The sequence below is a fragment of the Heterobasidion irregulare genome (assembly GCF_000320585.1).
Source record: "Heterobasidion irregulare TC 32-1 unplaced genomic scaffold scaffold_09, whole genome shotgun sequence".
Taxonomy (NCBI): domain Eukaryota; kingdom Fungi; phylum Basidiomycota; class Agaricomycetes; order Russulales; family Bondarzewiaceae; genus Heterobasidion; species Heterobasidion irregulare.
In genome coordinates, this window is record NW_009258205.1 from 40,068 (window position 1) to 55,013 (window position 14,946).

General features: G+C 48.9%; 7 protein-coding genes across 7 annotated transcripts; 2 read left to right on the plus strand and 5 right to left on the minus strand.

Moving 5' to 3' along the window:
- Positions 1-754: 754 nt before the first annotated feature.
- HETIRDRAFT_163666 (uncharacterized protein) lies at positions 755-1,059 on the plus strand (the record flags this gene model as incomplete). Its single annotated transcript, XM_009551421.1, has 2 exons — positions 755-971; positions 1,022-1,059. 2 exons carry the CDS (start codon positions 755-757, stop codon positions 1,057-1,059), a joined length of 255 nt encoding a protein of 84 aa, XP_009549716.1.
- Positions 1,060-1,531: 472 nt separating this feature from the next.
- On the minus strand, positions 1,532-3,481 carry HETIRDRAFT_163667 (MFS sugar transporter; the record flags this gene model as incomplete). Its single annotated transcript, XM_009551422.1, has 9 exons — positions 1,532-1,756; positions 1,816-1,978; positions 2,038-2,264; positions 2,325-2,494; positions 2,550-2,815; positions 2,874-2,991; positions 3,037-3,068; positions 3,125-3,276; positions 3,326-3,481. 9 exons carry the CDS (start codon positions 3,479-3,481, stop codon positions 1,532-1,534), a joined length of 1,509 nt encoding a protein of 502 aa, XP_009549717.1.
- A 1,680-nt stretch (positions 3,482-5,161) lies between these two features.
- On the minus strand, positions 5,162-6,791 carry HETIRDRAFT_325094 (uncharacterized protein; the record flags this gene model as incomplete). The annotated part of the gene is made up of 2 exons (XM_009551423.1): positions 5,162-5,213; positions 5,281-6,791. The coding sequence occupies 2 exons, from the start codon at positions 6,789-6,791 to the stop codon at positions 5,162-5,164; spliced, it is 1,563 nt and encodes a 520-aa protein (XP_009549718.1).
- Positions 6,792-7,460: 669 nt separating this feature from the next.
- HETIRDRAFT_435740 (uncharacterized protein) lies at positions 7,461-9,197 on the minus strand (the record flags this gene model as incomplete). The annotated part of the gene is made up of 6 exons (XM_009551424.1): positions 8,912-9,197; positions 8,781-8,854; positions 8,212-8,731; positions 7,998-8,162; positions 7,721-7,930; positions 7,461-7,661 (listed from the first exon to the last, which is right to left on the minus strand). Exons 1-6 carry the CDS (start codon positions 8,966-8,968, stop codon positions 7,461-7,463), a joined length of 1,227 nt encoding a protein of 408 aa, XP_009549719.1. The 5' UTR covers positions 8,969-9,197.
- On the minus strand, positions 9,058-9,288 carry HETIRDRAFT_420528 (uncharacterized protein; the record flags this gene model as incomplete). Its single annotated transcript, XM_009551425.1, has 1 exon — positions 9,058-9,288. One exon carries the CDS (start codon positions 9,286-9,288, stop codon positions 9,058-9,060), a length of 231 nt encoding a protein of 76 aa, XP_009549720.1.
- Positions 9,289-9,559: 271 nt separating this feature from the next.
- HETIRDRAFT_67107 (MFS sugar transporter) lies at positions 9,560-11,924 on the plus strand (the record flags this gene model as incomplete). Its single annotated transcript, XM_009551375.1, has 14 exons — positions 9,560-9,608; positions 9,666-9,724; positions 9,783-9,848; positions 9,914-9,925; positions 9,980-10,084; positions 10,139-10,201; positions 10,259-10,375; positions 10,431-10,494; positions 10,568-10,768; positions 10,818-10,917; positions 10,974-10,988; positions 11,038-11,152; positions 11,207-11,401; positions 11,456-11,924. 14 exons carry the CDS (start codon positions 9,560-9,562, stop codon positions 11,801-11,803), a joined length of 1,509 nt encoding a protein of 502 aa, XP_009549670.1. The 3' UTR covers positions 11,804-11,924.
- HETIRDRAFT_126494 (multidrug flippase) lies at positions 11,918-13,986 on the minus strand (the record flags this gene model as incomplete). Its single annotated transcript, XM_009551426.1, has 11 exons — positions 11,918-12,060; positions 12,120-12,233; positions 12,287-12,335; positions 12,405-12,485; positions 12,540-12,679; positions 12,732-12,758; positions 12,825-12,913; positions 12,975-13,266; positions 13,319-13,612; positions 13,673-13,859; positions 13,897-13,986. 11 exons carry the CDS (start codon positions 13,984-13,986, stop codon positions 11,918-11,920), a joined length of 1,506 nt encoding a protein of 501 aa, XP_009549721.1.
- Between the last annotated feature and the right edge of the window lie 960 nt (positions 13,987-14,946).

A 14,946-nucleotide genomic window follows, 5' to 3' on the forward strand; every position in this document is an offset into this window, starting at 1 on the left:
TGGATCCAATAAATCACAACTGAGGCAATCTGCCAAAACGTCAGTGTTTGTGCAGGCGCACGGATGTCTTGACGACCAATACAATCATCATCCTACACAGTGCCGCCTTACTTACCCCCGGGCCATCCTCGACGCTCCTAACCTCGGATGGGCGCTGCGTTGCATTCCAGTTAGGCGTTTACTGAGGTTGTTGTCTTCAGTGCAACAAGAACAGATGTTCGTGGACACGGCAAAGCCTCGTCGGCATTTTCCGATGTCCACCTTGTCGCTCCACGACTATCGTGGATCACTCTCCGATCTCTCTTCAAGCTCTATATCTAGAACCTTTTTGCATCTGTCTGACGCGCGCACCATAGAGTTAGGAAAAGTTGATACGTAGAGCGATCGTCGGAAAGAACGCAACCGGACGTCCGAACCGTATTCACCCCCTCGGCTGTTCAAATGAAGGTCGGACTGACTCGCAAGATAATTCTATACGCTTTGAGCTCTGACGTTAACAGTCGTTCATCACAGGTTTATTATTGTTGCTTCGTCCATCGGAACCTTTCTTTACACCTGACCCAGATCTCGAGCCAATACATCTTGTATGTTTTGATCGAACTTATTTTTGCGATCTGGGCGCGTCAGCACAATACTACCAACAGGAAGATACGACCCTCGCCGTTCATAATGTTGAGCTATCTTATGGCGTCACAGAAGCCGCATTATCGAGAGCCCGTGTCTTGAATGGGCCTAACGAACGCGCTGCCCACCGATGTATCCCCCTTCTCACCCCACTTTATCCCCTGCGCCGACATCTAGCGCGCGCTCGACGGCGGTGGTTTTAATACAACACGGAGCTTGCCCAGTCTATGTCTTCCCTCCCGCCCCTCTCTTTTCCTCCGCTGATAACTCCTATGCGCCCATCCCATTTGGCATCGGCGTAATGGATCAACAGCAGAGGTTCAGTGCTGTTCGCGGTTATCTTTCTTGTATGTGCCACTCACTTTTGCCTTTTCAGGCATTAATTTAGGTGCGCTAGTGGCTAACATGACACCGGCCATAGATAGGATGTTGTGATATGGTCGACGAACGAGAGGTTCCTCGATGTCACGCAACTGGTTGCAGCACTGTTGACCGACCTGATGGGCTCGAGAATGAGCGGGCGCTTGCCAGATTTTGTTGTACCGAAGCTTCTGCGCGCAGTCGAAGGGAGGGCCTCATCACATGGGCGTCAAAACAGGCGGTATATGTGCTGGCTGCTCCTCACTTTCATTCCCCAGAGTTGAGATTTCGCTCGGATGAGAAAATCAGGGAGCATATCCCTGTCAGTGAGCTTTGTATATCCGTTCAGTGATTATAGGCGCCTCCAGCGTCTGATAGCGTTGAATTAATCCCCGAATCCGTTGGCACTTCCCTGCTTTGCCTTTTCCCCTGGGACGTCACCTTCCCACATTTGACTGTTTCGAGCTCAAATTCACCCCCTTCCATTATGCTGGTAGCGAGCCATGAGCTCCTTCAACTCGTGGTCAATATCTATTTCTTCGAGAAATTATGGATGTACAGGTTCGTAGAAGTCGTCGACGGACACCCCACCCTTGATTTCGGACGAGGAAGGTATCGCGGCGGCTTGAGCCAGTGCATGGCAATGGATCTGATCTATGGCCTCTGCCCCATCAAATAATGCAGCAGTCTCTTCAAGCGATAGGCCTCTTGTCTCTGTTACGAAGAAGTAGAGGTAGACTCCTTCGAATGCTAACCAGCAGATGTATACGATCTGGAGTATGTGGCTCAGTGACGACGGAGATCGGGAACGTGAGCGATGAAACGACCCACGTAGTATTTCCAGCCCAGTTTTTCGAGCGCAACCGGGTTTACATATTGGTTGAATATGAGAGCGATCGAGAGTGTCAGGCTATACAATGTGAAGCCTTTTGCGCGGACGGGGAAGGGTAAGATCTCGACGGTATACGATATGATAAGTGGCAAAAACGCCACGCTATACCGCAAATCGACAGGCGAGTTAATACAGCGGATGAATGAGAGTGGATTACTCACTCGTAGGCAGCATAGAAAAGAAAGATAAACGCGATGACAGCATGAGCGGCACCCTCTGTTTGACGCTGCGCAAATATTGCAGAGCAAACGGTCTGCATGATGAAGAAAATTATCATTCCACCGACCGATGTCAAAAAGAGAAGGCGGCGGCCGAGACGGTCGACTAGTAATGCTGCCGAGATGCCCCAGAACAAATTCCATATCGAAAGTATGCCGTTGATGAGAAGCTGTGATTGAACGCATACCATGAGCCCCGTCCGAGCGGTAGTGTTACGAAGTAAACAGACCTGAATAGTCGAATCGGTGATCCCGATGGTATCAAAAACTTTGTTCAGATAGTATGAGACAAGACCGTTGCCGGACCATTGAGAGAAGAATGCAATCGCCAGGATGATGCGCATGCGCTTTCTGTTTCCAACAGTGGTAAACAAGGACTTGTAACCGATGTTGGAAGCGACTGAGAAAGAGAATGGTGTCAGCAAAAAATCATGTGAACGAAGCACATAAAACACCATTTCTGTCAAAATGAATCGAAGCTTTGATCTCCTCGTACTCATAGACAACTAGGGGATCCTTTTCATTTCCATCGGCATGGTAATATGCAAGCGTCCTGAGAGCTTGCGCATCACGGCCGACACTGACCAGCCAGCGTGGAGACTCAGGCATAAATCCGATGAGGCAGACTTGAAGCATAGAAGGAAGGCCTTGGAGGAGGGATGGGATGCGCCATGACCAAGAAGTCGGAATGAACTGCGTTCCATAGGCAGTCCATGCCGCGCTAAATAAGTAAAGTGACTTCGTTTCAATCCATCGGACCGCGGTGGAGCTCAGCTCACATGATTGCACCAGAAGCATATAGGGAATTATAGAGGGACGTCATGGGGGCGCGATACTTAGGATAGGCTATTTCCGTCACAAGCAATGGTGCCGCATTACCTGCATTCAGGGTGGAAGCTGAATGACTAGTTTCCAGAAAACAAGACAAAAATCTCAGCTTACCAGCGAACGACAACCCAAAGCCAATGAGAAAGCTGCGCAAGCTCAGGTATGAGGGCGTAGTCAAGCCCCGAGGGACTCGATATCTTACCGAGCTCCGAGGAACATCCTGACAGACTGAGCGGCTGTTTGAACAGCAGTTGCAGCGCACATAACGACAGCTCCAAAGATCACAGTTCCACGGCGCCCGATGCCATCAGACATGTAGGGTGCGAATGGATAGGCAGCGAGAGACCCGATGTGCTATAAGAAGGTTCAAGAAGCAGACATGAGGGTATTAGAACGAACTCACCTGAATGGCATTCAATAGACCGAGTTGACTGCCATGAGGGCTATTGAAGTATGTATTCCATTGTTTTTCAGATTGAAGAGCGTTCATCATGCTCCCATCGTAACCGTTAGTCGAGGATGTGATTAGCCTAGCACAGATATCACTGAGCAGTAACATGGTGGGGTATGGGAATTTCACTGACAGCAAGACAATCCATGCATTAAGCACGATTATTCTATGGAAAGCATCTGAGGCTTCAGCTCTACAATTGACGACAATTAAGAATGAAATACAAGCCTCCTGTTATTGTACCATTTCCTGTTTGGATCAAGAAGGTGGTCGTATCCTGCTGGTCTTCCAAGAGCATTGATCTCTCGATTCATGGTGAATGATGATGCTGCACAGGATCAGCGCATCAACAGACAGACATCGAAGGATTTTATATACGGAGCGGAGGCGGAAGCTAGATATGCAGATCAGACGACCTGGAGAACGGAATCGTGGAGATATTTTCGACTCGGGTTGAGGCCTGAGGCCTGCTAAATTGAGGTTACGGGAAGTTTCCTACGCCAATCGTCCCTCGGCATCGCCAGATGTGAGCTTGAACACAGTCTCCAACCATAGTCTGGGCAAGGTCAGTCGAACAGGTTATGACCGGTGTCATTTCGCGTACGACTCGTGGAGAAACCTCGCGCAAGTACGCTATGGTAGCGGCGTCCCGCTTTACCATATCAACTTCTCACGACGAACGATCATGGGGGCTCAACTGGAGCGTCAAGTGACAAAGATCCAAGGACTCCGCAATCACCTTTGGTTCTTCGCAAGCAGCAGATAGAAGGCTTTCATGCCTTTTGTAGATTCATGGGTCCGAAGGGAGTTTTCTGGATCACAGAGATTTGGATAAAAATCTGTTACTATGACATCCCGAAAGCTACGATAAGTCTTGCCCCATTAGATTGTCGAATGATCACTTAACATATAAATTTGTAGTAAAATTGAGGAACTGTCATTTTCATAGAAAATCTTCGCGTTAACACGTTCTCACTTGGGGCTGTGTACAGCCAAGGAAGACTAGCTGATGAGATTGTTTATGTCGAGGTGAGACCCCGACTGCGCAATCGTCACCACACTCAAGCCGCATCAAGAGCTCCAGTGTAGCCCTTAGATTCGAAAAGGGAAGTGAGTGTGAATTGATTTATCTAGAAGAATAAAAACAAAAAGCGAGTGAGCGATCGCATGGAACGCCCAATAACAACACCGGTTGGCGGCATCTGCTCAAATTCACTGTTTGAGACTTGAAATGACTCGACAGATACCCATATATTTCAATTCACATTGAGTTCTATGACTTGAGTCCTGAAGCTTGAAGGCCTGAAGTTGTATGAGATACAATGCTGACGCTCGTCGTGGTGTCGAGAAAAGAAGTTCAGCTGACTCAGCCGGGCACTTCCTCAGACTTTTCCTCCTAACAGCCTTGTACTCGTACGTTGTCGCCGCGTCAGTTCATTTTTCCACTCTACCAGTACTTAATAGCCGGTTTCTCAACTATGTCTGCAGCAGTCACTACCAGGCTTTTCGGCGAGTTGCACCTCGATCCCACGCCCTGAATCGCGATATCACTCTAGGTCTTAGTATCACAAACCAGTCCATACCGCAGCTCTTACTATTAGCATAGGCACAAGTGGCTAGAATCCAGGTGTTATCTGGCAGCCAGGCTATTAGATGAAACATATGTGCGGTGCACACTGCATGGATTACTCTACTGATCGCCCTGTCCTGATGATCGTAACACAAGAAAGACAGCGATGGCATGTATATGTATGCTCTGATACAACCCATGAAAATCCAGACTCTTCATTATAATAAGGAAGATAGTATGTCAAATTCAAGGTCGAATCTAGGGTTGATCCTAAAAAAAGTGACGAATTAGTAGCCGCAGGCGAACAATGGGTATGCGGATTGGATCACCAACTGACTTTGAAAGGTGGTTGAAGATATCGTGCGTTCGGTCAGGGTACTTCTCGTAAGGCATCAGATTCATAGTATCCTGCCAGCCTTCCAGACGGCTGTGCTCGATGGCCCCAAGTTGCTCCGCAGTCCGCCAAAAATCTAAATCAATTCCAATGGTACGCAATTCGGCGATGTCCTCCCCGTCACTGCAATGCGCATCGCCAGGAATGGTTCTCCGAGACTCAACCACGTCCACCAACTGCTTGCAATATTGCCTGTAAAATTCCACATTCGAATTCTCGTCGTCCTCGTCCTCGTCCCAGGATGGACGAGAGTCAGGCTCCCAATCTGGTATGACGGTCAGATCAGACAAATTCGTGTTCTGTCCCCATATCAGTTGACCAGTAGGCGAGAAGCGAAAAGCCAGATGGTTGAGGATGTCGTAAGTAGAGGCCATGGAAGTCAAGGTGAGACTTTGGATGTTTTTAGCAACGGCCAGGACATTACGAAGATCGCCAGGTGGCATCTCGATGGCATGGAAAGATAACACAGAGATCGACTCAGTGCAAGAGGATAGGAGTACAATCAAATTCGGGCCTATCAGTTCAGACTCTAATCCCATTTCTGGTGCGGCGAACAACTCCAAGGACTCCAATCTAGGAAGTTTGAGCACGCGAATGAAGATAGCAAGCATGTCGAGGTCGTGTATGTTTAGGCTGAGGGTTTCGAGTTTGGGGAGCACGCAACGAGGGGTGTTTTCAAGCTCCTGGATATGCAAGTGCCCTAAGCACAGCTGGAGAGAAACTAGGTTATGACAGTGGGTCATATCGACGGCCAATCTACTCAAATTCAAGGTAGGATACCCAGCCCTACACCTAAGGGCGAAGGCCTCAATGCTCCGTGAAAATAAGAGTTTTTCAAACCCATCATGCCATGGGCTATGAATGGCGAGGGTCTGAAGGCGTTCTACGGACCGTAAGGCAACGATGAATGCCTCTGCGCCTGCGGTCCCGGAGGTATTCAAAACTAGCCTTTCAAGGAAAGGAAACTTCGCGGAAGATACACGAGGGAACGATGAGTGCGAAGGTAGATCGAAATGAATATCTCGCCAGCGGTGAGAATGAGCTCCGAGAATGGTCAAGTAACGGTCGATGCGTGAGGAGTTGCTGGACGAGGACTGCAGATAGAAATTGAGTGGCCTGTTTTTAGACAGTGAGAGCCAGTTGTCCAATGCACAAAATAATGAAATCGCCTTCGATGCCTTTGAGGGTAGGGATGGCAGACGCATGTTTGACCATAATGATGGGATTGAATACGCGATCGCACGCCACGATCTACACACGCGAGTAAAAATCAGAGGAGCCTTCCTGATTTCGAACGAATGCCTGTCTCTGCAGGCGCAGAGTAAGAAGATGTCGAAAATGATTTCAGGGGATAGGGAAGAGAAACATATGATGGTCCTCGATTCGCATGACCGAATGGTATGGTGACCATTCTTCAAGATCGGCAGATCGGCCGCGCTGTATGCAAGTTTCATTGTTCAACAGACATTGAAAGAGACATTGAGCGAGAAGTACATACACTTGCATGGGCCGTGCAGTCATGTAAATCTAACCCACGATGATATCCTAAACTACAGTGAGCATACCCACGGCAGTTTGTTATCTATTCACTCACGAGGCGATGGCAGACTACAATTACTTCGAAACTGGCTGCTCAGAGGTGCGATGGAGAAAGGGTACGGTGAGTGGGCAGGGGTGGGTTGAGCGGGTTCAGAGTTGCAAATAGAAATAGTTCCCACGAATCCTCGTGCTTCAACACATGCCTCGATAACATGGAAGGCGAAGACCCAAAACGGGCGCTCGCGGTTCCAGCCAGGAATCAGATTGAGATGATACCGGCACTGAAGTAGACAGCAATCACAAGTTCGAGAACCAGCGACAGCTCTTTGGTATGCTCGTCGTCTGCGTCTACCCACGCCAACAACGTGTTTCATTCGAGCGAGAGAAAGAAAGAAAATGGAAGGGACGATCGACTCTAGAAGCCTGATTGCGCAGTATTCCCGATAGCTTGCTAAGGACGTTAAGCGGATCTCTAGACGCATGTACAATGGAAAGGCGCTGAATCCTATGAGGTGTGAATACGTCTGCACGGAGCCATCAATCAAATCAAACGACACGGACTACAACGTACATTGGACCCCCACTTATACACTCGTCTGATGGCCCATACTCCACGAGGCCTCGTCGAATTCAACGAGCTTGATTTCAGGATTGAGCTCTAATCCGAAACCGGGTTTATTAAGCGCCTCGGCTTCTATCCGCCCATTTTGAGGTAACGGCTCGTTCAGGAACAGGCTCCCGAACGGAGGCTGCACCGACTTCCCGTCAGGCGCGTTGCACACAATCTACGACCATGGCCTCGTCAGTCAAGTGAAAAAGACTAAGGCGTGGAATAACTACATACCTCGGCAAACGGCGTGTTGGTCTGGCTCAAAGCGAAGTGATAGCTATAGGCACTTGAAGCGTGTGGGACGACAGGAATATCGTACGCGGCTGCATGTGCGCTGATCTTGAGAAGTTCGGTTAAGCCACCGACCCATGTTACGTCCGGTTGTAGAACGTCAATCGAGCGGGTTTCAATCAACTTGCGGAATCCATAACGTGTATACTCGTGCTATTTTAGAATTGGATGCAAAGACATTAACTCAAGAGACAAGAAAGGCTTGACAAAAGAAACACACCTCGCCCGTTGTCCATTTAATGTGCGGAAGAGCAGATTTCAAGCGTTTAAACCCATCCTCGTCGTCTGGATGCAGAACCTCTTCCCACCATTCAATGTCGAGTGACTGGCACTTGGTCGCCAATTCGATCGCGTATTGCACATTGAGGCTCATGTAGCAATCGACCTGTAAATCTGGTAAGATCAAGAAACAACCATATTGGGATGGTACAGACCATGATAGGATAGTCTGGTCCTACAGCACGACGATGCTCTGCAAGAAAATCGAAATTCTTCTTCAAGCCTCCAGGCTCTTCAGGACCATACGGTAGCGGCACCTTTCCACCCCAGAATCCTAATCTTTTCGCTTCTGCAGGCAACGGCCCGGTGGAGTAGAGACTCAGAAACTCCTTGGTAAGACCTCCGATGAGCTTGTAAACTGGCTCGCCCCGAATCTTGCCCAGCAAGTCCCAAATGGCCAAATCGATGCAAGATATGACGGTTATGACAAAGCCCTTGCGCCCGTAGAACATCGACGCGCGATACATCTGGTCCCAAAGCATGTTGGTATCGCGAGGATCAGCGTCGATGAGGAAGCGCTTGAAGTGAGCATGCACGAGCCAGCAGGCAGGCGGCCCACCTAGACCTGTCGCAAACCCTATTGTGCCATCCGACGCATGTATCTCAATGCAGAAAGAACCGAGGACGTTGATGCCCCATTGAACGCGGGAAGTCTTGTAGTTTGAGTAGCGAGACCTGCGCTTGTGTAAGCCAGAACAGGGTGCAAAAGGGCGAACAAACGCACATAGGGTTTGCTATCGGACTATCAATGATCCAATGCCCTCGGCTCTGCGAGTGATAATCTGCGCCATCGCCTTCCTAAGGCATAACCACTATAGGTTTGAGAGTACCGATCATACAACATTTAGGACGTACCCCTCCAACCAGGTATGTCTTGACCTTGGTGATGGTAGGAAACAAAGACGGTGACATAACTACAGGCAACGAACGTCTCGAATCCGACGCGAGATTTCGAGTTCCCTCAGCTCCATCAAAGGTTTTTAGACGAGATAATGATGTCGTCAGCTGACGGTGGGACTATGGGTCGATGTTCTTGCGCTGGAAAGAAGAATGTGGGGAGACTGGAAAGAAAAAGTGGGCCGACAAAAGGGATCAGCTGAAGGAGGTAAAGATTTGAACAGCTGAGGGACGAGCTGCAGATGATGGTCGAGTTGGCCTTGTCGCTCGCCAGCGGGCCGTGGGGACATGATCACGCTCAATTCAAAATTCCGCGGCTCTGGCTTCCCCCGCATTTCTCGGCCTTCTCCGACCCTCAGTGACTCTACCCCTCATATCTTCTTACGAAACTCTGAGCTCTAGCGTCTTGTCTTCTGGGGCCCATGACCAGGGATGTCATTTGTCGCACCGCAAGGGCGCAACCATTCCCCCTGGCGGTCATCATGTGTTCATCCTAGCCGCATCCTCCAAATAGTCCCCATGCCTTCCACAATTTTCTAGCCTCCTCTAGCTTCTCGCACACAGCCATCTCCACGTCTGTCGACAATCCCAACCAACTGACTCGGGATGTATACGACATCCCTTCGAGGGAAGTGGTTGGTCATTGCGATCACAGGTCCGCTGAATACAATCTCCCTCCAGTATACTTATGTTTTTGACCTGCCATGACTAGCATGCTGCTGCCAGGGATTCTTATTGCTAGGTTACGACCAAGGCGTGATGTCTGGTATTGTATGCCCCGCCTCGTATCTACGCGTGAATGGTTGCTAACTTGTTCTCGCACGTTTAGATTGGTGCAGATAATCAGTTTGGACGCGACTTCGGGAATCCAAATCCTACGACGCAGGGAACGATAGTGAGGTTTTCATTTTGATACCATGATATCGCTCTTAACTCAAGTTTTTTTTTTTGGCGCTGTAGGTCGCGATATACGTGAGTTGGATAGTTTTTACGTGACAGTCACAAGCTAATGTACGAGGTGTCCAGGATATAGGCTGTGCAGTGGGAAGCCTTTTTGTATTTGTATTCGGAGAACGCATTGGGAGAAAGAGGATGATTATGGCTGGCGCAATCACTATGATCATTGGTACCGTAAGTCTTCCGTCAAGCTCGACACCCTTTACATGCTCAGATTGCACTGTGCAGGCAATCCTTACGAGCTCGACAACAAGGGCCCAGCTATATGCTGGACGAATTGTGACTGGTATCGTGAGTCCATATTTCTGTACGTACCCGTGTTCTCTTGACAGACTTCGGTCTTCACAGGGCAATGGCTTCAATTCGTCCTCCATCCCTGTATACCAGTCTGAAACATGTGGAGCTCATATTCGTGGCTCTTTGGTGTGTCTCAACTCAACTATCACTATCGTTGGGCTTGTCATAGTAGGCACTGAGTAGTTTGATTCAACTCTATACTCTTACTTTGAATCATCTTCAGGCATATTGGCTGGACTACGGCATGTCATTCGTCAGCGGGCCTGCTCAATGGCGTCTTCCGGTCGGTATGTATATGGTATCTCTTCTCAGCACTGAGTCGACTTTTTTTAAATTATTTGCTCGCTGCTTGGTCCACAGGCTTTCAAGCGTTCTTTGCGGTTTGCCTTCTTCTCCAAGGAATGGTCCTCCCGGATTCTCCCCGTTGGCTAATCGCGCGCGGTAGGATAGAGGAGGGCACAAGGATATTAGCCCAACTGGAGGATAAAGAGTTAGACGACCCAGAAGTTCTCGAGAAGAAGAAAGAAATCGAGGTATCACTGATGCAAGAGAGTGCTGGAGGTTTGCATCGCGCCTTAGTGCCAGCGTGCGATTCCTTATGACTTCTTAGGGCCTTTCCGCTATCGCGAGTTGCTCGAAGGAGGACCCTTGGGGAATTTCAGGAGGATATGTCTGTGTGTGGGCGTGAACGTGATGCAGCAATTCACGGGGTGCGTTTATCTCATCTTCTATCTTTCTCGAGAAAAATACTCACATATGGATTTAGAGCGAATATGATCAAGTACGCCGATGCCTTTTTATGCGATCGTCCATTGCTGATATTATCTCAGCTATCTCGCACCTATTGTGTATCAGAACACCATGGGCTTGTCGCGTAACTTGTCACTTCTCCTTGGCGGTGGGACAGCATGCACGTACATGGTTGCTTCATTTATTCCCCTCTGGGTAAGCAAATTTGGTATTATACAAGAACAAGTACTGAACGTCCCTCGGTATTAGACTGTAGACCGATTCGGCAGAAGACCTTTGTTGATGATTTCCGCGGCAGGACAATCTCTATGCTTCATCATCGTGTCAATTTTGTTGTCAACAGGCTCGACAAACGCCGCGTACGGTGCGACGGCCTTCGTGTTTATCTTCCAAATCTTCCTCGGAATAGGATACCTACCAATTCCGTGGCTGTACCCTGCCGAGGTTTGTTAATTACCGTTGACCTGTCTCGGCGACATGAGCTTATTGAATGTCCAGATCACTACGACGCGTATCCGTTCGCGAGGCTCCGCCATCGCATCGTTCTTCAACTGGATGTGCGTCTTCGCCGTGGTTGAGATGACACCCCCAGCGATAGCCAACATCAACTGGAAAGTTTTTATCATATTCGCCATTACGAACGCACTATGGGTCCCACTTGTATATGCGTTCTTCCCAGAGACGAAAGGCTTGGAGTTGGAAGATATCGACTACATCTTCGAAAAGGGTGGAATCACAGGCGGCGTGTGGTCAAGTAAAGGCGGAAGAACGGTGGAGAAGAGGAAACTCGCGAAAGACGTGGAGATCATGGAAAAGGAGAAAGACAGCATGCAAGACAAGTCATGAGCATAACAACGCATTTTCCCAATCCCTCAGCCCACCGTATTGTATACTGACAGAATCAGCTCTAGTCATCATCATACATAGCTAACATAACTCATTTACTGTAATTGTATCTTCTCATTCGAAAGTGGCGTACCCTTGACCGATCGTTCCTCTATTGTTTCGTTCAACACCTTTCTGGACTTGTTTCTCCCAATCTGTACCAAGCCAAACGACGAAATATTCGCCTAAACCAACGAGGAAGAGCGCCACAACTTGACCTAAAGAAGGAACATGATCGGAATTCATGATTGCGGAAGGCGCATAGCGCATCACGTACCGATCCAAAGTCCCTGGAGTCCAAGACCATGGCGAAAAGCCAATGAGATTCCAATAGGCAGAGCCAGAATATAGTACGCAATGATGTTAAATAATGCTCCTAGATGCTGACGGCCTTGAGGATTCGACTTAAGTATACAGTCGAGAGATAAGATGTTTCGGGTATACCTTGTCCACGCAGCACACCACCACAAGATCCAGCCAAGCCATCTGCGATCTACGAAACCCCAAATCGCTCAGAAGCGCCCCAGTGAGCTATCTCGCGAACGAGGAGCGCTGGGCGTACCTGGAAAGAAGCCACTAATGGCATGACTTGACTGACAAGCCGAATGACCTCTTCTTCGTCGCTAAAGATATAACCATAGACCTGGAAATGAATAGATGAGCGTCGCGCCCATCATGACGGAGTTGAAAAATATACATCTTTGGCACATATCAGCACCACCATCACAATAGAGCCAGCAATAACGCTCATGTAGGCCGACATGTGTCCTGCAAGTTTGGCGCCGGGGGCATCTTTGGATCCGATCAGGTTCCCAACACGTATAGAAGCCGCTACTCCTGGAAAATACTATAAGACAGGGAAAGCGATGATTGGGTGATGATCTATTACCGATGCCGAAAGGTATCGTATTCAGAACTGAATACATGAGATTCGTAGGGCATCCGTAAGCAGTATAGACGTTCTGATGAAAGTGCGACTTACTCTGATCTGTGGTCATGATCACGGACTGGGCGGCCAGGGAGACATGCCCAAGTCGTCCCGCGGCTAATGCGACTATCTCAAAAGCAGCCCTAGATTCAAAATATTCATGGAGCCCCAGAGAATATTTGGCCATATTGAACCCAGACGCACCACTCTGTGCCGACCATAAGAATACCAGGAAGAGCCAATTTCAAAAAGAGCACACAGCTTTGAAATTCGAATACTGCACGCAACCGTATACCTCCCCAAGTTTTGTTGCGATGGTGAACTGGACTATAGATCGTAAAGAGTGTCAAAAGCCCAAACGAAAGCCAATAAGTTATCGTCAGCGCTACGGCAGAACCCCAGAGTCGAAGCGGCGTGTAGTGAATGAGGGCGATGTTCAGAAGGACATTGACAGGGGAGACGATGCACAGAACAATAGTAGACAAGGCCATAATCCCTGAGAAATAATTAGAATGATGCGTCAATATACTAGAGCGATAGTTGTTGACCTTGGCATTGGAGATATTTCTTCAGACTCTCGAAAGCAATATATCCGGGGGCGCCGTATAGAAGAATGCGCAGATAACGCTCAGTATCATAAGACAGATTGTCATCCTGACCAAGATACAGCAGAATAGAGGATGACTTGGTCCAGAGAATGCCGACAGGTACGAAGAGGATCCATAAGAGCAGGACACATCGCTGGAAGTGAACGGATAAGTCGGCAGAATGTTTTCCCCCAGTGAAAGCCTGAGAACCCAAGGTATCGAGAGCTGTTGTGCCTCCCAGTGCAACACACCATCCTATACAATTATAGACGTGGGATCATGCAGGGAAAAGTGTGTCAAAAGTCGAGTACTCGCCAGTCACGAATGCCAGCATGAGCGAAAAGGCAGCGACTGAGAGCTCATTGGAGCCAAGATACCCAGCGATAAAGATGGAGATAGTCTGGATCGAGTTTTGTAGGATATATGAAAGGATGACTGTGCGATGACCATTGTCAGTGGCAAAGACAGATGAGGGATGCAAGCCATACCGGGGTAAGAGTGTCTGAGAAGGGCAAGAAATTCGAATGAAGTGGCGCCACCCGGTTGGCGACGGGTTTCTCCTTCGGGATTGGCTTCGTAGGTTGGAATTGACGCTCGTCTGCTGGCGTCAAGCAAAGTCGCCCTCTCATCTGCTTCAGCAGTCGAAGCCATGTCTTCCTCGACAGTATTCAACGTAACGCGATCCTTTATATGTTCTTCTCTCATAATTATTTCTCCTATCGATCCGCAGTCTTGGTCCACTCCGTTTAGCTCCAGGTTCCGTCAGCGACTCATGTGCGCTTATGCATCCACATGCGATGTAGCTCGTGATACGATGCACACCCTTGTTTTGAGGCGAAAGGCTCAGTGTAAACCCTGAAGTAACGCCTGAGGAAGCTATCTTGGACATGAAGTCACTCGATAGGGTAACTATCCATCCGAATGCCTCGCCTCAAGGCCGTCATCGGTCCCTCAGCTGGGACAAGTTCTTCTCAGCCTGAACATGGGACTCCGACACCCGGTCGAATTGAAATGCTATCTTATCTCTAACAGATCACAATCAGCTATACATCTGATGCGATACTGTCTCTCCAGATAATGCGCGCTGTGCACCTAGTGTAGCCGCGGATAAAGAATTCCCTCGCTCGTCTCTTTTCCGCAGGACTTGAGTCCATAGCCAGTTCCAGAGGTGAACGGATCTCATGGTTCTTTCCTCCCAAGGTCCTGCCATGTGAGCGCCTCCCTTGTCATAGCTCTGATGTTCTTCGGTCACACTGCAGTTCACAACAGCTCGTGATGACCCTGTACGAGGAAATGGTAAGGTTGGGGCGTCTCAGGGCATTTCGGGGTTCGGGAAATTTTTCATGGATTGAGCCTTATCACGTCTGTACCGATAAGGCGGTCCTCGATCACCTCAAGGCAGACAAGAATCCAACTCCTGTGAGCTCCTGTGATAAAGAACCGATCGCCTCATCGGTCCTCGGCATTCCGATAATAAAACGTCAGTCATGAGGTGTAGAATATCGTCATCCTCATACACACTGAGGCTTATGTTTGAGCAGTTTTTGGCTTAAAAGCCCCTCCTCTCCTCGACAAACGAAAGATCCCCA